Consider the following 23,669-nt stretch of genomic DNA (forward strand, 5'->3'; position numbering starts at 1 on the left):
ATACAGTGGGCTGTGTTCTGGAGTCTAAATATCTTGTTTTAATTCGCTACTTTGTTGTAAAGATATTTCTACTCTTTAGTGCTCAGGCAGCAAGGACAGCAAAATTGAGAGTTGGGTGAAGTGATCCGTGTATTGTATGTAGAATCCATAAACACACACTGATCTTCACGATGAGAGAGGCTACACTGAAAACAAAATATTATATAATTGGTTAATGCAAATCTGTGATTGAAATTTTAAATGCAGAAAAGGACATTTACATTCCTCTGGCAGCTGTAACAGCCCAAAACAAAATATACTCCCCGTACGTCTACCTCTGGGAAAAGGATGAAAGAACGAATACATTAGTTATGTTGCTTACTGCACTACTGGAAGGCACTCAGATTCTACAATGAGGAGTGTGGTACAAGATGTAATTCTATGCAGGTTCTTGTATCTACTATTACATAACACTAGAGACAGAGATTATTCCTGCGGTGATTATGTCCACCTCAACAAAAGGAATGAAAATGACTTAGAGGTGCTTTCTTAGTCCCACTTGAAACTTCTAGCTACTAATAAGCATCAGTGTGTTTCCTTGAGCTTCACGCTTCGTTCCTGCCCACAGTGGGATGAGAACTGTGCTATGTGTGGCTGCAGGCAACTAGCAAAGTTCTGATCCCAGCATAGACAGGGCTTTAGAACATTAAGGTTTAAGGAGGCAGCATGGTCTATAAGACAGGGTGAAGAGTTGGGAGTCAGGAGACCTCGGTTTTATTCCTGGCTCTACCACTGTGACCCTTGTCTAGTCGCTTCCACTCCCTGCCTCAGTAGCCCTATTTGTAAAACCGGGAGGAATTATATTAATGATTGATTTTTTTTTTTTTTCCCTTACAGTCTCTACTTGTGACAGTGAGAACTGCTCATGTGATTTTACGGTAAGTAGCATATGTTCTAGGTGATACCCATGCCAAGATGTTGGTGCAGGTAGGTGCTTGCCTTCGAAGGTGGTGCTTAGTTTTTTGTTTGTTTGCAAATGGGACTTTTTGAGAGGGACAGAGATTATTTATTGTAGATTGTACTTTTCAGTAATACAGTAGTGAGCATACAACTAAAGAAGTTATTAATAATGATGTATCTGAAGTATGGACTCAAATATAACCACACAGGGCTTAAAGTAGGCTGAGATATCCCAAGACCAAGGGCTAAATTCTGATTGCCTTGCTTATCATGAATAGTGCTGTTGAAATCATTGAGATTAATTAGTCAGGTGAATAAGAAAGACCTAAGTGTGAGGGAAAGAGGAGAAACAGCAGCAGGGGGGGAAAAGTTGTAAATAATGTGATTAGAATCAAGTTCAGTTTCTAAACTTTTTTATAAATAACTTTGACTTCTCTTCTCGTCTAGTTATGTAATTCATCTCTGGGATCTCAACCATGAAGGAACCTGGGAGGGCAAGGGAACATATGTGTATTATACAGATTTTGTCATGGAGCTAACCTTGCTTTCACTGGACCTGATGCATCATATTCACATGCTGGTATGTAACATTGAAGTCAGTGCTAAGCAAACAGAATTGTCTTAATATAAAGTGACCTGGCCATGCAAATTTTTAATTTGTAATGGACTGAACGTTACACAGAAGGTGTTTAAGTAAAGAAGTGGAAATGTAATGTTGCTCTGTAGGCATTGTTTCTACCTAGATCATTGAACTCTGTGGAAGCCATTTTGTTTGGTGTTTTAGCTCTCTATATAATTATAGGTTCTGTATAATTATGTTTCACAGATGTTTCACTTCAAATTGATATGTACTTGAGTAATGTCAGGCTTGAATTATCAAGAAAAGTAAATTATTTCCATCCCCAACAAGAGACATCAAATTGGCAGGAGTGAATGTAACTTCTTTTTTGTTGTAAATACTTTACTATTTAAGTAGTGTTAAGAATGTAAACTGCAGGTGGTTCTTGTGATTGTATTTGAACACAGAACACAAAATAACCTGGGCTAATATTGGTTTATCTCTGTATTTAGATATTTCTTCTTGCTCTTAAGAGCCTGATCCAATTCCCATTGGCAGAAATAATCTTCTAACTGAAGCTTTCCTCCCTCCCGCGGTTGTAAAGACTGGGTAGATGTTTCTCTGAAAACAAAATTCTCATGTCTGAGGGTGGAACAGCTCTGATAATGGTTTGGGTTTTTCTGAAACAGCCAGATTGGAATTTTTTGAGCCCTTCAGGCTGGAACACTCTAGTGACTTGTACGATGTGTATTGCATTTTCTGATATTTTTCAGTTCTTCTCTTTAGCATCTTGGTATTCACTTCTGAGCACCGTTTTGTTTTGTTTTAAAGCTGTTTGGCAATATCTGGTTGTCGATGGCCAGCCTGGTGATTTTTATGCAGCTGCGTTATTTGTTCCATGAGGTTCAGCGTAGAATCCGTCGTCACAAGAACTACTTGCGTGTGGTTGGAAACATGGAAGCTAGGTGAGTAAATGATGAGTGAGTTTAAAGTGCCGAGTTGGATCCTGAAGAGCCTCCTGATAAACAAATAGATGTGAGGGAGTTGCATTATTTACCATATGTTAATATAAATGGCTTGTGAAACACAAATTTGCTGATCCAGCTGTTAAGTCTTCTCACTAATACTTTGTCATCACACTGATTCTTTGTTTCCTCATCCCCTCTGTTAGAAGTAGACCCCCCTTAGTGCTTGTCTGTGCCTAAAATGCTACAGGGGCACAGCACCACCACTGCCGCAGTTCAGTACAGACGCTACCTATGCTGACAGGAGGGATATTTCCATTGACATGGGTAATGTACCTTCTCAAGAAGCAGTAGCTAGGTCGACGGAAGAATTCTTCTGTTGTCCTAGCACTGTCTACACGAAGACCTAGATCAGCTTAGTTGCGGTAGTGGCGTCCGGAGCCCCGGGCCCTTTTAAATCACTGGTCCCAGGGCAGCTGCTCCCTTTGCCCCTCTTCCTCCCCCCCGCCTGTTGGCAGCCAGGGGGCACAAAAGGAGCAGGGTTTAAAGTGCTTCAGGGTCCTTTGCCACAGCAGTGCCTTAACGTTGCTGCCCTCCCTACCCCGGTGCCATCGGTGGGGGCGCAACAATGTCAAAGAGCTGCTGTGGCAAAGGACCCATCCTTAAAGCACTGCCCCTTCCTCCCCCCACCCCCGTTGGCCCTGCCGGCATGAACCCTACCAGCAGGGCTGCCGATATGGGAGGCAAAAGGGGCGGCAGCCCTTTAATGTGGGCTGGGTGTGGGCTGGTGCAGGTTCTCACTGGTACGGAGTACCGGCCCCTACCAGCTCACTTTCACCCCTGGCTCCAGGGCTAACGCGTGCTCAGAGAGAAGCCTGATGCTCCATCCTTAACCCACACCATGACCAATAGGAGAAGTGCCTGTAGGATGTTCAGTCACCAAAGATTACATGAACTCTTCACAATGATCTTCCTTATTTTCTTTTGTGGGTTTCAGTAAAATTCTTAAAGTTTGTTTTTATTAGTGATTTTTGTAGGCTTAATTTTTTTGAAAGAATTTTTGACTTGAAGTTGTATTGAGTCTAAAAGTTTTCAGATACTTCTTTCTTATAGTCAAATTGTCCTCACTCTGGACCTCAGTGACTGATTGTTTCTGGGGTGTTCTAGTTTGTGGTGATGGACTAGCCCCTTAGTCTGCACAGTGTTTTGTGTCAATATGACTGCTTTGTGAGAGCACTAGTATATTGCAAGCCTCTTTATGAAACTGCCAATTTAAATTTGCACCATGCTTGTCTGTGGATTGTCACTTAACATCTTCAAAATAGCATATTCTACACTAATTTTATTGAAAAGCTTTCCTGTGGCACTCATCACCATAGCCTCTGCACTTGGCTGCTAGAAACTAGTTGTCTACATAGAGTTTTATCTTAAACTTTTTTTAAAGTGTGTATGGGGGAGTGTAAAATTGCCTGAAACCACAAATGATTACACCAGAGAAGAGAAGAACTTCCACTTTGATGTAAACAGCTGAATTTCATTTTAAAAAGTATAACTTATTCTTAAGCCAAGACTCTGCATGCTATACCTTGTGTGTCCTCAGCCTAACGATGAGTCTTGAAGGAGTAGCAAGGAAGTCCATGGACACCTTCCCTTTTCATAACTAGATGGGACAGAGGTCTCAAAACTGATGCAATGAAATCCAGAACTTTCTTCTCTTCTAACTGTGGTTGTGTTATGGAAAAAGCTGCAAACTACTGCTCTACATCAACCCAGAGTGAATGGCTAGTGCAGTGAATGAGGGTTTCTAATGGAAGAACTTTTAGGTGTGTAGCTGTGCTGGGCTCGGTGTGATCATTGTTTTGTCTGTTCCCATTGTAGGTTTGCAGTTGCAACTCCTGAAGAGCTAGCTGTCAATAATGATGACTGCGCCATTTGCTGGGACTCCATGCAGACTGCCCGTAAACTCCCATGTGGGCATCTCTTCCACAAGTGTGTATCTGGTGAATTGATTGCAGAAAGTACCTTGCTGTATATAGATGCTTGGTTTGAGCAAGCTCAGCTTTTTTTCTCTGTCTCTACCTTTGTTTCCTCCAAGAAGATTTATTATTTTTTGGGTGGTAGATGAAAAACCAGAGACAACACCTTACTCTTGTGCTTAAAACAAACAAAGCAGTAGTTGGGTAGGGAGGCGGGGGCTTTCTGAAGTACCTGTTGACTAACTTGAAGGGTCAGTTAAATGCTTTGTCCGTGTGTTGTATGATCATGTTTCTTTTGCTAATAGCTCCTTCCCTGGCTCTCTCCTGGCTGTTAGTTATCAAATCAGAGGTTATGATCAGGGGCTAATTTGTTGTTATTCACTGCAAACCTTTTCATAAATATTTATTGGCATTCCATGAAGCCTCTAATGAGATAATTTGTCACTGATGTAGAAACTTCTACAGAACCCTATGAATATTTAATCACCAGCCATGCACTTGAGAAGCAGAGGCTCTCCTCTTCAGAAAGTTGTTTCCCATGTATCTAAAATGGTATCTTTGTGTTCTTTCTGAACTCAGGTTACTCTGAGCTGCATGGTGCCAGCTAATTAGTGAGAGAGGCAACATGTTAAATTGGATGACTTAAACTCAGGTGTAAAAACCTGATCTAATAAATTAACCATGATGCCGTCTAAGAATTAATTATCTCTTCTCATCATTGTCCTTGTTTTGCTACTAGCAGGCTAAACATGAAGCTTTCGTTCTTGTTCTCGGATATGTGGTAGTGCATAGCTCTTTAGTTTTAGAGTTGGGAGGTGGTGGAATAGCTTTTGTTCGCACAAAATCATAAACTGTGTCCGCCTATGTGCAAGATGTACAAAAAGAGATGGTAGCCCAGATACACGTGGTTAAGATCAGCCTTGTGCCTTTAAGCTGGGTTTTCAAAGGAGTCAAATCGTGTTAGCCCAAATCCTATTGAATTTCACTGGGCGTTATGTACCTAACTCCTTTATGCTCCTTTGAAAATCCCATCTTTAATTTTTACTAGAACTTTTGTTTGAATTCACTGTCTTATCATATCCAGCACTTGTTTGCTACAGTAAGTGATGACTTTAGATCATTGGCACCACTAACGTGCTTCTTGGTACACTCTTCTGAGGAGCAAGCTGATGTATTTGGCTTGATTTTCATGATATCTACTTTGGTGTTACTAGTGTGCTCATGACCATCATATCTAGATATTTATTCGTACATCATCATGTACAGATGGACAGCTTGATCCACTGGAACAGGGCCTTGCACTGAGTCTAGTGAGTTATATTCTTGACTTTGTCATTGACTTGTAGTTTGACATTAAACAAGTCGTCTTTCACCTGAGTTTCACTGTAAAATGGGGATGACACATATTGAGACTCTGTAAAGTGCATTGAGAGCTTCTCATCACGTGTATTATATGAGCACTAAGAATATGTTTTAAGAAATTGTATTGAATTTCTGCAACAGAATACAGTTCTGAATTCGGTGTGATTTCTCATTGCAGTCTAGGTAGTCTGAATCAGAAAGCAGACAAAGTGCTTAGTGGATCCCTGTAAGTCCTGGGACCCCAAGGGTTGTAGATGTAAATAAATCTAGAAAATAAATGCATTATTGCTTGCATCAATAAATCTTAGTCCATAAAATTCTCATAGTAATAGGCCCCTTGTCAATAATATAAATAAGGTTAACTGTCTCAAGAAAAATTTGAACAGTTCTTTGGAATGCTAACTCCAGACCAGCCTGGCTAAAAATGCCTTGAAGATTTATCATCACAGCCACAAAATCTACTCACCTGCTCTTTATGATGATGATCATTTGACTTCCCCTTCCAAACTAAAATTTACTTGCTCTGGGCTACTTGGACAAGTAAATCTGTGCAAGGCTTCTCTAGAGATGAAGAGGGTCTGTCTGGAAGCATGGGTATAAAAGCAAGGTACCAAACACTTTCACTTGCTTTTCTTCAGCTGAAAAGACAAATCAAGTGATGTGGTCATCAGAAGCTGATCATATAGTCTGTCACTTCAGGTAACTGTAAAATGTAACAGCAATCAGACATATTAATGTGTTGCAGAGAATGTTGTGAGGTGTGTTACACTGCAGCTTCTCTGTGCACCTGTGATCTTGATATTTCAGACAAATGGTATATGCTCACTATGGTTTTCTGTTTCTTGTCAGCTCATGCCTGCGTTCCTGGCTTGAACAGGATACATCCTGCCCCACCTGCAGAATGTCTCTCAATATCACTGACAACCACCGAGTTAGGGAGGACCACCAGAGAGAGAACCTAGATGAAAACTTGGTACCTGTGGCAGTGGCAGAAGGCAGACCTCGCTTGAACCAGCACAATCACTTCTTCCACTTTGATGGTTAGTTAACCAGGTTTTACAGTTGATATTATCCAGAAAAACAGAAGAGCAGCAGCCTTCTGTGTAACTGGATTCTCATTGTGGTCCAATATAAACTTAAACTGTACAAAAATTTCCTCTCCCTTTCAACTTTCTCAGACATATAGTTCCTTCTCCTAGTTACAGGTGAATATCGGTTCATAGGGTATGTCTGCATTGCAGTCAGAGGTGTGACTGCAGCATGTTGTGGCATGTAACAATAGCAATGAAGCCACGGTAAGCAGCACGAGCTAGCTGCTTGCATATGTACCCAGGGTCGCAGGCGGGCTTCCCTGTGAAGTTATTGCTAGCTAAAAACTAGCTCAGATATGTCTACGCTTGCTTCTGTCACACCTCTGAAGAGGTTTGAACATATGCTTCTAAGACCATCCAAAACTATAGAGACTTCTGAAAGCTCCCTTCCTCCTGTATGTAGCTCAAGGAAAAGGGAGTAGCCACTTAGAGTTCTACAGGGTTAACAATTCTAGAACTGTTGTTTGTTCCATAAATTCTCATTCCCGTTGGCAGAGCAGGAAATGTTTGGGGTTTGTCTGCCTACCCAAATTGTTTGCTAATCAGTGGCCGCTTTTGAAAGACTGTTACATCTTACCAGGCATGTGTTGAAGGCTTTGTCCAAAATTATACTAATCATCTAGTCCCCATTTATCAGCCAAATAAGAAATGAGGAAGGGAATGGGAATGAGGATTTATTCATTCTCCGTACTCAAGGCAGCCTGATCCTGTAATGGCCACAGAAAGAGGCGGAGGATCACTCAGTGTGATTGCTCCAGGCTCTTGCACGGCAGTATGATTGTGAAACAGTAGGGGCCCAGGTTAGCTCTTTATAAGCAGGCACGTCTTTATTGAAATTGGTGGGGTTGCACCCACTTAGACCAGAGCTGAATTTGACCTTAGAGTTTTCCCTTCGTCTTTGAGCAGGTATTTTTACTCCACAACTTAGAACTTACCTGTAGATTACTGGTGCTGTAACTGAGTTCATGTCCTCTTGATTCCCTGATAGCCTCCAAACTATTAAACACTCCCTCCTCCCACTCCCGACCGGTTTTTGTTTAAAAGTAAACATATTGTGATAGATCAGCTGCAGATCAGTAGTAGCTGGTTAAGTGACATGTTAATATGTACATTTCAAACAAATGGTAACGGTTATGGTGAGAGGGATATGTCTGTCTTTGCTCCTACTTTCTCCCCATTTGGGAGACATGCTTAGAATGGAATCCATTATAGAATTCACTTATTCATTTTGTGTAATTAGAGATGATGAAATTAAACACACATGGAAAAGCTCAGATTGTGAAAACCTCTTTTATTCCTGCCTGACCTTCCATTTGGTTTCTTGCTCTCAGGCTCTCGTATCGCTAGCTGGTTGCCCAGTTTTTCGGTGGAAGTGATGCACACTACTAATATCCTGGGTATTGCGCAAGCAAGCAACTCACAGCTCAATGCTATGGTAAGACCGATTAATAGATTATACTCCTATGCCTGCCAGTCTGTGTTGGAGTGAAAGGGATGTATGTGGCCTGAGAGTGAATGGAGCCATTGAAATCTCTAGCATGTGTCAGGCTCAAGGCTTCACCACAGAGACGCCCTAGCTTAAGTGAGTGCAGCTCCATTGACATCGGGAGCTGGGTTTGCATGTTAGCAATGCTAATGTGTGAAAATAAATGGACAGTGGAGGAAACTGAAACAAGGGGAGATCATAAGTCAGTGTTAACAGTGTGTACTGCTTGCAACAGGATGTAGTGGATGAGGATAGGTAGGTTGGTGTGACTTCAGAGTTTGGGACATAAAGCTGCTTCTCTCAGCTTGCTTGGTGTTGCCTTGTTATGGTCCTCTCCAGGACTTCATTCCACACACAGTTCATAGTAACAAAGGTTCTGATTCTGCATCCCTGAGTGTTTTGCCATTGACGTTAGTGGTAGCAAAATCAGGCCTTAAACTGGCAAAACTGTCTCTGCAGTACTGTTGTAGCTGTGTTTGTCCTTCTTAGAGAGAGACCGTCTCTGTAGGTTTCTTTTCTTTTAGGACTATAGTTCTCATCACCGTTATTAGTGGTACTGAGCACCTACGTAGAGCTTTGTGTTCAAACACGTACAAATGAGATAGTGCTCTCTTAGTGCAGCAGAACTTTGCTAATTCACATCGAGGTCTGGGACACTGATTATAAATTACCAGATGTTGTTGATTAGTGCATAAAAGATAGCACATGACAGAAAAAGTCAAGGAAATGACATCACAAACTGTGTTTAGTTCATTTTATCTGAATTATTTATGATACCCAATTTCATAGCATATTAACAATTGTTCATCAGTAAAATGAATGACATCTGCCTGCTACAAGACCTGACTGCGGTGCCATCTCTGCTGTTTAATCTCTGGGGGTGAGACCACAGTTTTTGAATATTTTTGGGTTTGCAGACTATCGACTGTAATAACTTTATTCTAGTTAAATGTGCACAGAGTATTTAAGCAGACACCAGTTATTCTTTTTTTGAACAGGATGACACAGGATGGAAGTTATATTTAGGATGACTAATAATGTATAAGGGTCATGTATATTTAAATATATTTCAGTATTGTACTTTGAATTGCCTAATGTAAGGAAAAAGACCAGTGTGTTAGTAAACCCAAGCATTAGGCTTTTTAAATGGGAAACTAAGCAAAATTCTGCTTCATGTTATCTGAGAAAATCCCTGGCAGAATATTCAAAGAGAGAGGCCACCAGTGGCTGAAATGCTGAACCTGTTACTTTGGTCACAGATTAATAAAAAGGGAAGTTGTTGTTACATGTACTGTACCTCTGTGGTTGCTTTGTGAGCTATTTGAAAGCGACATCCAGTATGTACCTGGTTTTCTCCCCACTATTCAACATACCATTTGCCACTTTTTTTTCTTTCTTTCTGAGCATTGGAAAGGTTTACTGATCTTGAAAGCACTTGTACTGGTCATGTACTGGTTTTTTAACCCTGGCATTTATCAAGACTTTTTGGACCTTTAAAAGCACATTATTTTATTTGCCCTCTTGCCTTTCTTTTTTCAGTTGTATGTCATTTAAACAGCTTGAAATCCAGTGAATTGTTAGTTATTCATGCTCTAATCTATTTGAAAGCTGGTTTCTCAAGCCTTCAGATGATGATAAAACATCCATTTCTAACCTGAACAGTTTGAGAGAGAGTAGACTATTTAAAATGGACACTACTAGTCTGTTGGGTTATCAATGCCATGTTGGCGTTAATCTGGGATTGAGTATAGTAAATCTTAAACATTGAGTTAATTTTCAGTCACTGAAAGATAAAATATTGATGGTATAAACACTCATGAAAAATACCTTGATTAAAAGATTATATGAGAGGTTTTATTGAAGCCTGTATTCTTTCAAGGGCGAAGTTTCATAATGAAATCCTGGCTCCATATGAGTCAATTGGAGATTTGTCGTTAATTGTAATGACATCGGAATTTCACCTCATTCTGTAACTGTCAACCTGGTCTCATCTTTCTGCATCGGATGTCAGTTATTACCGGCCTCTCTAGTGTGTTATTCCTTTAACTTTTCTTGCTGCATTTCCCAAAGTGGTGACAGCTACAGCTTCTCATCTCTTGTTCCTGGGAATGTGGGACATGCACAAGGTTGCCATCAAACAGCACAGTTGTTCTGATGTTTTTCTGAGAGTGAGAGAGACCCAGAACTGGTGTGTCCAATTTGCTCTTGCAGTTATTGTCATTGCGTGCACATTTACCGCAACTGGAATGGAATTGCCGTCACTACAGGTACAGACTAGGCATATGTATGCACGGTTCTGAAAATCTGGCCTTCGACCTTCCATTATGACTTTTTTCTTTTAGGCACTTACACGCAGATTTTCACATTATAAATTTTGCTTTTTACAGGCCCATCAGATTCAAGAGATGTTCCCTCAGGTTCCTTACCATATAGTTCTACAGGATCTGCAGCTGACACGCTCGGTAGAAATAACAACTGACAACATCTTAGAGGGGCGCATCCAGGTACCTTTCCCAACACAGGTCAGTCATGAGATCATGTTCTGACAGGACCATACTTTACCAATTGTCTAGATTCATCACGTGGATGAGAATGTTAAGAACAAACTAGGAAAATGTAACGTTGATTCTTCAGTTCTTCCTTGTTTGTTATCCACTAGTAGTATCAAATGTTGGGTTAATGCAACATCATTGTTCAGATTTCTCCTGCATAAAAGTCAGGAAGTTCCTGCTGCCAGCCTAACTCAGGCGCCCTTGCACAGATTATAGCATTTAGTATTAAAGATAGGATTTAATTTGAATGTCTTACTATCCTGTGTAAAATTAACTGGCATCCTGATCCTGCAGGTTTTGTGACTGCGATTATCTCAACTTTTGTGCCTATAAAATCTTAAATGTATTGTTGTATTAACTCAACTTTTTCATGGAATTTCCCTGGTTTTCTTAAAGCTACAGAAACACCATTTTTTCACTCTCATATAGCAAAAATACCATATATGTGCTAAAAACACATATGAAATTTCATCTTCAATGGTAATTTGCTCAGAATGTTACAAAGCATCTCCTTGGTCACGTTGCTGTAGCATCATAACATTTGCAGCTGCTTTCTCTGCTGATGTATGATTGAGCTATATCATTGAGGGGCAGAGGTATTACAAAGAAAGTAGTCAGCAAAGTAATGTCCAGATTTTATTACTTATTGTGGACTACAGTAAAGCCATCTGGGAACTCCATTTCTGTTAGTAAGGATATCTAATTCTGGTGTTGCACACAACAGATACTGGTGGGTTACCTGGTATGTACCTTCCATCAGTGTGTGTGGGGAAGCAGCTGTCATTCTGTCTCTCTCACTCTCAGAAGTGTATTCTCTTTCTTGCTAACTTATCTGCTTTAAAGAAAGCACAACATGTTACGGGGTGTAAGACAGATCTTGAATTTATTCTTAGAACTTGCCTTGTATTTATTTATGCATTTCATGTAGCTTATTAAATCTGCGATGCTTGTATTGCAGCGTCCAGATAGTGTTAGGCCTGCGACAAACAGTCCAGTGGAAAGGCATAATTCCGATCAGGAGGAAGCGGAAACTGCTACCCAGGTAAGCTGGCACAAAAAGCACAGGAGCACGATAGTAAAAGGAAACAAAATTAATGGAGAAATGAATTCAAAACAGCATAGAGTACCAGTAAATTCTGCTGGTGTGTATTCGGTGCCTGGCCTGCACATTGGTTACACCTGTACAGAAAATGTCAGGCTTCCGTTCTAAAGCACAGTAGTCTTATGTGACTGGGACAGGATGGTTTTTCCAAGGAATTCTTCATCTTGTTTCATGTCTGAGGAAGGAAGGCTGTTGGGGAGTTGCAGAGCAGGGTTTCTTGCTATCCCTGGATTCTTTAAAGTGATCCCTTAAAGGGGAGGGTGGGAGCTCCACTCTTTATTTTATCTGAGACTCTGGGGATGTTGCCCCTTTAAATGAGTGGATTTTTTTCAGATATGGGGACTTTTTCATGTGGTTGTTGAGGGACAGGGTGGGGGATAGATCTAGGGACATGGGGTGCCTATGAGTGAATGAGGTACAAATGCGAGGGGAGGGGAAGGGGAGGAACGTGCTTAATTCTCTTCTTTTTGCTGACTTTCCCAAGAAGCAGAAGGAAAAAGATCTTTCCCTCTTTAAGGAGTTAATAGAATGGTGCAAGTCGGCTAAACTAAAGCTTGGAGGAAAGAGATTAGAGTCTCTTATTTGATTGGTTTTTAAGATTCTGTTTTTCGCTGATCTGACATGGTTTTACGTTCTTCTGTAGTTGGATTTAGAAGGGAATAAATCATCAGATACAGAATCTTCTGGCACTTGGCAGTCTTTAATAACTTGAATAGCCCAGCTGTGGCTAATTTAAAGGCAAGGTGCAGCAGTTTGCCAGCAGCAGACCCTGAGGTAGCATAGGGTTTTATTTATATTTAAAGCCCTGAAGTAGAAGATAGAGCAGGGTCAGTATAGGCATGAGTTTCAAGTGGGAGAAAGAATCACAAAGATGGAAGATCTGGAGCTGGATATAAAGTACTTGATTATTCTTGAGTGACTTAAGGAAACCTCATCCCATGTTGCTTTTGAGTTATTCTGATTTCTTTTGATGTGTTAGTAAAATCTTTTTAAAGGGTTGTCATCTTATGTTCAGGAGCATCATTTTACAAATACGCTCTAGCTTTGAATGTTTTGTGTTGAACCTTTTTCTTTTCTGTATTGACGTTCTGGATCTGTTTATGCAGATCTTCTGTCTTGCTAACCCACCTGAAAAGTTTAAAAAGTTGCATATGTGTGCAATGCTTTTGAAAGTGCACATTCAAAAAGTGGCACACTTCTTGGTCTGATTTAAAATAGAGAACTTTACCCCAATTCACACATTTTAATTTGAGCATATTGACTTGGGGGAGGATGTGTTGGCTCACTTGCAGAATTAGGAATGGGCTTGGGATAATGATCTAGGGACCTTTTCTCCTGTAGGTGACTGGATGTGAATTTCATCCCAGGTCTATCATGACTGAAAGTTATCAGTGATGGCTGTGGGAAGTGAGTTGGTGGTCTCCATCCTCTTCCTATTGGACAGGCATCCGCGGTGCAAAATGAGCACGTCTGACCATCTTATTAGAGGCCAAAACAAGTAAATGGGCTGTGGTGATTGAATTTCCCTCCCAACTTCCATATGTGTTTCCATCAGGTCAGGCTTAAATCATGTTGGGGTAGTGTGAAGGGAGCTTTCAGTGCAGCTGCTCAGCCTGTATCTGTTCTGTGCTTATGGAGAAGAGTCTTTAGTCTCCAGGGCTGTCGAGCCAGCCCCTTCTTGTCACATTAAATTCACCAAAACAATTGGACCATTCTCATTAGGACAAAAAGTAAAGGGCTTAATCTGAAGCACGGGAGATTTGAATTAGATATTAGGAAAAGCTTTCTAACCATAAGGATACTTAAGCACCGAAATAGATTGCCAAGGGAGGTTGTGAATCCCTGTTCTTGGAGATTTTTAAGAACAGGTTAGACAAACGCCTGTCAGGAATGGTCTAGATTTACTTAATCCTGCCTCAGCACAAGGGACTGGTCTACATAACCTTTGAGGTGTCTTCCAGGGCAACATTTTTATGATTCTATTATATTTCCATGGACAGCTACACAGGATGGCGGTCTGCTGACTGGCTATTAGTCCTGGTGTCCAGTTCAATGTTAATTCTTTCATGGCTCAGAGTGGTAGGCCCAGAGAGAATAGCCATGTCTTGCAGGGATTTTTTGATTATGTTCATTCCCTTTTAGCTGTGGTTTCTTGCTTGATGGGGTAACTTGTACATTATGGGTGCAGTCCCTTCTCTCTCTGCATCTTCCCAGAAGCACACATTACCATATCTGTGTATCTGTAAAGACATAGAAATGCTTGTGGTTCTTATGAGGGTCACATTGTGTTTAAAAAGCTGCTTAAGTGCAGAGGGAATGTAATATACCAACTCTCATACCTAGGGGTATTCTAGGGGTGGGACTGAGACCTCCAACAAGTATTTAAATTTAAAGACGAACCCTGTGGCACAGAGCACCATGGGGAAATGCCCAATGAGACACAGCAGCCTGTTAGTCTGCCTCCTCCCTGATGCTATTTGGTTACAGCTTTAGAGTGATTTCTGCAAACTCTCTAGCTCTACCCTCTACCTGGGCCTTCCTTCTTTCATCCCACACATCACACACGTTTCTTTTCCTTATCCAAATACTGCCTCTGTAATCTCTCTGACAATGACTCACCTTCCTTCACCAGCCCTCAGAATTTCCATTTATTGGATGTCCTGTTTTTTAAGGGCACTAATATACATTTGAAAACAAGCAACGTCTGGACTTAGGGAAGTGTAATCCTTCCTCTCCCCGTGCGGTACATCGTAATTTGCTTTGCATAAGGTCCTTTAGGCAGGGTAATAGCTAAGATTTTTTTAAAGCGGCTAGTGATTTTGAGTGCCCAACTTGAAATACTTCAAAGGAGATTTTCAGAAAATGCTGAGCACCTGCCCTCTGTAAATCAGGTCCTTTCAGGTGCCTCAAGCTGTGCACCCAAAATCGCTTGCCCCCCTGAAAATCTTGGCTATGCCTTTATCCTCTCTGTAAGGTGACACGCTTGCTTAATTTGTGGGCTCATATCAAAACGGTAAATGAGATCAGCAGTGCAAACAATGGTCCTCTCCCTTCCTCTCTCCTTCCTCACCATTGTTTCATTTTTCCCTCTTGGGTTTTTCTCCACTCTTGGCCCAATAAAAAAGTGTTGAAGTGTCTAGTGTCTCCCTGACTCTAGTCAGCTCCTTCAAGCTTATACTTCCATTCACATTAAAATCCACTGACCTAGTTTAAGAAAATTAATGCAGTCTTTGCTTCTCCAAAGGTAGGTATCCTCTCTAAAGAGATTGTCATAGATCCTTAGGAACTGACTTAATAGTGAGATTTCAGGGTAAAGCTGAGAACCCTCTGATGGCACAGTTGACATGCCTTGAGAAGTGAATGCAATGGTAATGCTTAGATCCTGTGATGATGAGTGCTACAGAGAACCCTGGCAGGCATCACAAATTCTCCTAGTGCAATTAACACATTTTTCTCTTGAAACCTGTAAGAGGAATTGATTCTAAAGTGTGGAAGTGGTTTAATTTGAGTGCTGGTCTGATCTTTTGGCTTGTCATAACCTTTATTATTGTGTTTTGGGATATTGCGCTCTCTTATACTACAATGGCTTAGATTTTACTTAGGTTACCAGCTTCCTTCAAGAACAGTTGTCAGTCCCCAGCTCGAAGAACAGACTTTTGATGTTGATGGTCTTGCCTGTTTCAGCTTTCATTTTTTTGATTAACAGGGAGAAGGTTTTGGCACGGTATTCTTCGACCCTCGGACACTTTCATTTTCCCTCCCCTTTTTAAAGTCTTGCTTTAGTCTTCAGTATGGCATGGATTCTTAGTCTCACTGGCTGATGACTTCCTAGTCATGGGTAAAGGTCAAAAAGGCAGGAGGTGGGGTTCCATACTGATTTTTCTAGGTCTGCTCTCATCTTTTGAGGCTGTTGGCTGTGGGTTTGTGGTGACTCTCCTGTGGACCCTGGTTGAGGTGGATGAGATCATTCTAGGGTGCTTCCATTCTTTCATCTTGGAGATCCAAGGAAGTGAGGTTGCTCACTTGCTCCAAGGCTTTCTGAGGGGACCACAGAGTTCTGTTATGTCACTTCTCCACCTCTATGTGTATGCAAGGACAGCTAATGATATAAACCCCTCCATATTGTTAAATGGCCCAAGAAGGTCATGTCTTGATTTTCATAAAGAGGGTATTTAAGGTTGTGGCAGTAGCAGCACTATTATGTGATCTAGCTGTTGATGTTTCATGTTTGATAGGCCTCTGTTGGCATCAGACTGGTTGATGCATTGCTGCCTATGCTCCGAAGGTATTGGTATCAACAAGATGGGTGCACTGATTTGACCCCTGTGGTTTAAAAATGACTTGTTTTGCTCACCAGCTGTTGAAATCTGTGCGTTCCACAGTTTACAGCTTACATGTCCAAACTGTGGAGATTTATACTGTCAGCAGGCTGCCATCAGCACAACTGGATATTGAAATAGACGCAGTTGATGATTTGGAGTCATAGCAGCTAGGCTGTAAAAACTGACGTGAACAATGCTTTACCTCTCTGATGCATTTCAGTTGTCAGGGCAGTCTGCCTGGATGGCAAATGATACCAAAGCTCTTAGGCTGTTGGCTCAGGTAATGTATTTCTTGAAGTTACCATGGTTAGCACTAGCTAGCAACTTCCTTTTTTATGCTGACTTGATATGATAGGACATGATCAGTATAGGCTGATTACGTCACTTAAAGTAGTTTTGCTGTGTCATTGTTATTCAAATCAGTTTTCACATGAGCTTTGGTAGGCCATCTGTCAAAGGGAGTGAAGTACTGGATGCTCTGTTGGCAGTGACAATTGAGGCAGGTTCCTTGACTACTTCACTCAGTTGGAAAAGCTGGAAAACACTCCCAAATGCGTGAGAATTCAAACCACAGTCTCTGAAGAAATCCTGCAAGTCGTGCTGGGGACAACCCAGTCCTAAGCTTACGGAGCTTTATGTACCCTCTGCAGTCCTGTTCATAGCTGCTTCATCAGAATGGTGATTCTAAACTCTACTGTTGTGCCAGCATGCAAGAATGGGCTCGCTAGAGCATCCTGTTTTCAGAGAGCTCTTATTACAAGCAACTAATTTTTTATGTCTTCAAGACTCTCATCAAATATGGTACAAGAACTTTGTGCAGTGCCCTCAATTACAGTGGGAAGCAGTGGAGTCCTTAATGCCACATTTTCAGATGAAGGTTGGTTTCCGGAATGTGTGGTGCTCAGTAGCTCTCATCACAGTTGTATCTAAGTGCTTCCCATGTAAATTAAATCTCCAGGCTGAGACCCTAGCAGACTTCATGGAGTCTTCTGTTCTTCTCCCCTCTCTGAGCAAGGAGACTCTTTGGAGAATACATTCCATCATCATACTGAAAATGCTTTGTCAGAGGAGTACCTGGAAAGTGGTCAGCCTCTGTATTAATCTGATCTCAGGAAGCTCATTCCACAACTGTCACCTCATAGAGAGCTTTTTCTCCAGCTTTCATGCCCTTACTCCTGGATTTTGTAATCTGAGTCTTTCCAGAGGTGTCTTGATAGGGTGGTAGATGTAGATGTAGTTGCTGATGTACGTGGGTCCTTTTGCAATAGAGACTTTGAAGATTGGGGCCAATATATGCCACCATCACTTAACATAACAAACTGTGCAAGGTGTTGCAAGTAAAAGAAATTACTCGGTCAACCTATTGTTAGCTTTGAATTTAGTTTTAAAAGTCTCAACCTTTTCTTCTTGTATTGTTCATTATTAAAAACATTTTGGTGGTAAGAAAAATTCTGGGGTTGAATTTATTGTATCTTAAGGCTTGGTCCTGCAAGGTATGGTGAGTGCTTCCTTCAAGGAGCTATGGCTGCTTAGCTTAAGTCATTGAGAGTGGGGAGTGTTAAACAGTTTGCAGAATTAGGGTCCCTGTGATGATTTTCCTGTTTATCTGGAATAGTTCTTTCTGGGGGAAAACAGAAATAGTTCCATCTGGAGAGATAGTGTAGCCTAGTAGGTAGAGCACTGGATTGGACTCAGGAGAGTGTGTTCTATTCCCAGCTCTGTTGGGTGACATTGGATAAGTCAGTTCATTGCTCTGTGCCTCAGTTTCTCCATCTGTAAAATGGGGGATAATGATACTAAACTATGAAAAGCACTATGTAAGTGGTGCTATTATTATAGACTTGAAGGCCAGAAGGAACCATCATGATCATCTAGTGAGTCTAGTCTGACCTCCTGCATGTTGCAGGCCACAGAACCTCACCCACTCACTCCTGCAATAGACCCATAATCTCTGGCTGAGTTACTGAAGTCCTCATATCATGATTTTAAAGACTTAGAGTTGCAGAGAATCCACCATTTACACTAGTTTAAACCTGCAAGTGACCCATGCCCCATGCTGCAGAGGAAGGCAAAAAAACCCCAGGGTCTCTGCCAATCTGACCTGGGGGGAAATTCCTTCTTGACCCCAAATATGGCGACCAGTTAGACCCTGAGCATGTGGGCAAGACTCATCAGCCAGACACCCAGGAAAGAATTCTCTGTAGTGATTCAGAGCCCTCCACATCTAGTATCCCATCATTGGCCATTGGAGATATTTGCTACCAGCACTCACAGATTGGCTGCATGCTGTTGTAGGCAACCTCATCATACCATTCCTTCCATAAACTTATCAAGCTCAGTCTTGAAGCCAGTTAGATCTTTTGCCCCCACTGTTCCCCTTGGAAGGCTGTTCCAGAACATCAGTCCTCTGTGATTAGAAACCTTCATCTAATTATGATACCCCCACTCCATGGTGGAATGCAAGATTTCTCCATTTGCAGTATTTTAGGGGTTGAGATTATTGCTGATTTCAAGAAATATAGTAAAATGCCTTTATCATCAGAAGAGTGAGTGTAAAAAAGAGCTTAATGTTGCTATTACTCAGTTTATAAGTCAAAATAATATTTAAATGCTATCTCCAGTTGATGTTTGATCATCTAGCTTTGTCATTTGTGCCTATAAATTTTGGTGAATAATTACAATAGAATTTCTTGGCAACTTGGATGCATTAATCATGAGTTTGATAAATGATAGCAGATACAGGTAGCTTCATTGAGGTGCATTTGCTCTTCCACGTTCAACGTACTAAGCAGATCCAGCTCACTCTGCAGTAAACAGAACATACAATGGTTTCTAACTTAGCTAGCATTGTAAATTTACACAGACCTTTACAACGGGTTGGTGTATAATATGCTAAATAGAATGCCAAGAATGAAATTCCTGCCTTGAGGAGCTTACAGGTTAAAGGTATACACGGTACAATTCAAGTAACAGAGTAGAGGGAAGATGTGACTCAGAAGATACGTAGATGGGCTTGAGTTCCTTTTATAATCTTTATCACACTCTTGTTGGTCAGTTACAAAACAGGGGCTTGATTCTGCAGATCTAGCTCCTGGAAAACTGTTGAAGTTAGTGACAGTTTGTGTGCATATGGTCTATAGGCTCTAAAAATTCTAAATCCAAAGGCATGAGTCTGAAACCCAATGAATTGCTGAATGCTAGTACTCATGAAATAGTGTTTTTAGCAAGAGTGAATTGCCGTTGGGGGTGGTCCACAAACAATGTATGAAATACATTGCTGGGCCCTATCTAGAGATTTTCTGTGAACTCTTTTTGCCTTTGAATTTTTTGCTTCTGTGCTGTAAAGTGGGTCAAACGAGACCCTTCATTACAGTACCTTTTGTGTTTGGCTTTTTAATCATCTGTAAAAAGCTGTGATTTGAGGGTTGGTTGTTTTGTTTATTTTTAAATAGGGCAAGAGGTGCCACATTTTTGCGTTTGGAAATTAAACCAATCTCATAGCTAGTCTGTTATCTGAATCCACAACCAAAATAATGATCTGACAGCTTAGATGTGATGCAGCTTTATATAATTCTGACACTTTTTAAATAGGTTTTGACTTGATCTGCTGCACATTCTGACTGGAATTTGTGAAGAAGCCCAAGGGAATTAGCTACTTGAGTTGGGTGCCTTTTTCTCTTAAATTCTTTGAAAACCCCTGCATTTATTAATAGCTCCAAAAGGCTGTAGCTTGTTCTGATATAGAAACCCCCTGTTATCAAGTTTTACACTCTCCTATAAATTCCTTCTTTGCTGTCTTATCTTTATCCCAGACTGAGAGAGTGCCACTTGAACTCAGTCCGAGACTGGACGACATGGTGGAGTTCAGTGAAATGGAATCAGAGCCCAGTGAGACAGAGGATTTTGAGGCCAGAGGAAGTCGCTTCTCCAAGTCAGCTGATGAAAGGCAGCGTATGTTAGTTCAGCGGAAGGAAGACCTGCTGCAGCAAGCTCGCAAGTATGTTCAATCCCTGACACACAGTACTGTCCACTTAATTAGAGTGGTACCTTGTAAAGTGGATTTTGTCTGGACTGTAACCACTGACACCCCCCCCACCCCGAATCTTTATGTGCTTATGCAAAATACAGTGAGAGCAACAGCTGTATCTGCTGCAGCGGGATCAGGACTCTGTCTAATAGAGTATCATTATCAAAAACTCAGTTGTGAAGTGATGACTTAGGCCCATTTCTCAACAAGATGTGAATATAAACTCCTAACCTAGGGCTTTATCCAGAGCCTATTGAAATCAATGGAATGACTTCCAGTGACTTCAGTGGCTTTGGATCAGGCCCTTCATAAAGAAGAGAACCCAGTATTGTTTACAAGTCTGCTGAGTCTAATAAACCATCATCTTGCCTCCTGGCAGAGGCTGTGGCTGTGCCTGCACACATATATTACAATGTCTGACACCCCATGTCAAACACAGTTGTTTTCAAGTGCAAGCAAGTTTTTGTTTCTGCTTAAGTACCAAGTAACATCGGTCAGTTATGGTACCACTTTCAAAAAACTCTACGCATAGTTCAACACCATTCCCCTCCCTTGCCCCACAAAATGCAGTGACTGGTTGTAAACTGATTCTTTTGGCTGCTAATAAATGTTTGCATATTGAACTTTAAAAAAAAAAATTCTGTTCATATTTGTGAAGCTTGATAAATTCTGATAAATGCCAGGTGAACATCAGTTGTTGATGCACAAAAATGCCCAGTGAGACCGAGTACCATACAACAAGCTTATTATTTATTTATTTATTTTTTAGTGTTTGGTTCATTCCTATTGAACAAGTTTCTGTGCCAACCTTTTACAAGCAAAACATTAAACAGGCCTGCAATTAGTATATGCATGTTATTTGCAGGTGCAGCCCTTTTAGTCAGCAAACTGACCCCATTGCGTTTTTTTAAATAGCTCCTTTTGTGTTTGAATGGAACATAGCCAGAAGACTATGGGTGCATTTTAAGAGTCTCTTGAGAAATTTGTTCTCAAATATACCTGTCCCCAGACACATCTTCCTTCAAATCCTAAATTTTGCTCAGAGATGCAAATTATTTTTTCTTTCCTATTTAAAACTACAAGTTCACTTCTTGTATCTTTAGATATGTTGGATTCAAAACTGTTGCTTTTAACACTAATTTTAAAATGCAGCAGGATGTCATCTCTGGAAGCTGCTTTCTTGTATATCTTTGATAATCTAACACTTCATGTCTTTAGAGCACCTTCCATCCAAAGCTCTCCTAGAACTCTCAAATGTTAGTGAACTAATCCTTGTGAGATAGGCACTACCACCATTTTACTGAAGGAGACATGGAGAAACAGAGAGGTTAAGTCACTTCCCCCAAGCCACACAGTGATTTGGTATGAGAACTTGGAATAGAACCTGGATCTTTAGACTCTCAGTTCTGTGCTTTAACCATAAAGGTAACTATATAAAGTACATGATAGATGATATAGCCTCTTTCTGGAAAGCATAGCAAGAGTCTGAGTTTATGCAGCTTGTGGATCTGCAGATGAGGTATTTTTCCTCTTTCCCTAATCCTAAACCCTCCCTTGCTTTTCTGAGTGGTAAACCCTGAACGGCCACTTTTCAGAGCCAAAAGAAACCAGTCTGTTATTTTCATCCATCTTTTCCCTTTATCCTCATAGGCGTTATTTAAACAAAACCCCCGATGAAGACTCAACCTCCGAGAGCCCCTTTCAGTCTGAGGGTGCTGCTTCTGACCCCGTCACCGTGCGCCGCAGAATGTTAGCCGCTGCTGCCGAACGGAGACTGCAGATGCAACAGACCTCTTAGCACGCTCTGCTGCTGCCACCGCCGCCTCCTCCTTATGAGCAATGTTTAAATCAATAAACCCTGCACTCTTCATACCAGCAGGAAGTCTCTCTTCCAAGCTCAGCTAGCTGTGCTGATGAGTGAGCTGGCTGCGTCTCTGCTGTATAAAGCATGTGGTCTAATAGTGTTTGGACAGCTGACAGATTAACCTTTCGTTTGGTAATATTTTCTATGTGACACTTATCCCCTTCACAAACAAATGCAGTTTTTAAAGCTTGGGCGTGATTTCTGCTGCTAGCATAAGGTGCAGGCCTGCGGCAGAGGCAAGGGAAAGACTGCAGCCTAGATTAACAGCTGTGTGCATAGGTCACTGAAGGTGCTTGCGTGTTTAGCTTGAGATCATCCAAGGGGAGTATTAGAAGAAAGAACTGAAGTGTTGAGATTCACAGCAAATCCCATCTTAAGTCAGCAGGCAGCCACGGCCAAGTTACGGTACATATCAAGAACGAGTTAAAAATGTTATACAGGCCTGCTTGGACATCAATAAATGTTGGAATGTGGGAGCAGGTAGCCCAGCATGCTGCTGGGAAGCAAATTCTTAGAGTGGATGGTCACAGTTGTCTAACTACAAAACTTATAAGTAAAGCACGGGTTGTACAGTGAGGTGCTAGCTCATGCTGGTCTCAGTAAAACAATTTCTTTGACCTTTTCTTAGCTCCTCTTCACTTCCCATTTCTAGCTCTGCTCACTCCCTGGAGTTTTTATTTTTCTATGCATTTCATTACCAGCGGAGATGGGTGGCTGAGAAGAACAAAGCTAAAAAGGAGTCACAAGGCAAATAGATTAGACATTTGAAATCAGTGTTACAATATGTTGGTGGAATGTAGTTGAAACCTACAAGTTTGCTCTCTTGAGTGACATGCAAAGAAGGGTCCATACAGGGATAGATCGGACTTTATTGAAGAGACCAGTGATGGCTACAGTATCTTGCTTTTTATTTTTTTAACCTTGCATTGTGTAGTAATAGACCCATTAGTTTAATGGAATGTGCAGATGCAAGAAGAATCAAGGCTGCTGACCTTCAGGTTAGCTGTCGTCAAATCCCCCAACTTTTCCCCCAAAAATTTAAAGACCTTTTGACTTTAGACACATTTGAAACCTACAATACTAGATTATATAGCTCAGTTTTACATGGCAGTGGCTTAATTTTAAATGTTTTGAGGAGTGTCTTCTAATATCACTGTCCTTTGGAAGGAGCCCAGTATTATCTAGAATTATTGGTAATTTTTTTTACTGCCGGTTTTTAGGACATTTAAGTGAATTTAATGACAGGATGAATCGCAGAAATGTTTTGGTGAAGATAATTTATTTTGATGAATCGCTTTGGAATGCCTTACCTTGCAATGCTGTTAGTAAACTTTCAAATGTGTGTGTAAGAGAGATTTGGTTTTGCTCAGAGCACAGCTGTTCGTTTTATTGTTTAAAAAAATTAAAAAAAAGCCACCACCCTT

The 23,669-nt window shown here is 41.1% G+C and overlaps 1 protein-coding gene across 3 annotated transcripts in view; it reads left to right on the plus strand.

Annotated features, from left to right (window-relative positions):
- Positions 1 to 23,669, plus strand: part of AMFR (autocrine motility factor receptor) — a 43,921-nt gene extending 20,252 nt beyond the window's left edge. For 2 of the 3 annotated variants that reach the window (XM_075073745.1, XM_032785774.2), the window contains 10 exons: positions 877 to 917; positions 1,387 to 1,519; positions 2,330 to 2,463; positions 4,342 to 4,452; positions 6,651 to 6,841; positions 8,224 to 8,327; positions 10,766 to 10,900; positions 11,889 to 11,972; positions 20,167 to 20,351; positions 22,032 to 23,669. In XM_075073745.1, coding sequence (XP_074929846.1) covers positions 877 to 917; positions 1,387 to 1,519; positions 2,330 to 2,463; positions 4,342 to 4,452; positions 6,651 to 6,841; positions 8,224 to 8,327; positions 10,766 to 10,900; positions 11,889 to 11,972; positions 20,167 to 20,351; positions 22,032 to 22,179 — 1,266 coding nt within the window. In that variant the 3' untranslated portion in view covers positions 22,180 to 23,669. The remainder of the gene's footprint in view (positions 1 to 876; positions 918 to 1,386; positions 1,520 to 2,329; positions 2,464 to 4,341; positions 4,453 to 6,650; positions 6,842 to 8,223; positions 8,328 to 10,765; positions 10,901 to 11,888; positions 11,973 to 20,166; positions 20,352 to 22,031) is intronic. The other variant, XM_075073746.1, reaches the window with a different exon arrangement.

The sequence above is a fragment of the Chelonoidis abingdonii genome, chromosome 19, assembly GCF_003597395.2.
Source record: "Chelonoidis abingdonii isolate Lonesome George chromosome 19, CheloAbing_2.0, whole genome shotgun sequence".
Taxonomy (NCBI): domain Eukaryota; kingdom Metazoa; phylum Chordata; order Testudines; family Testudinidae; genus Chelonoidis; species Chelonoidis abingdonii.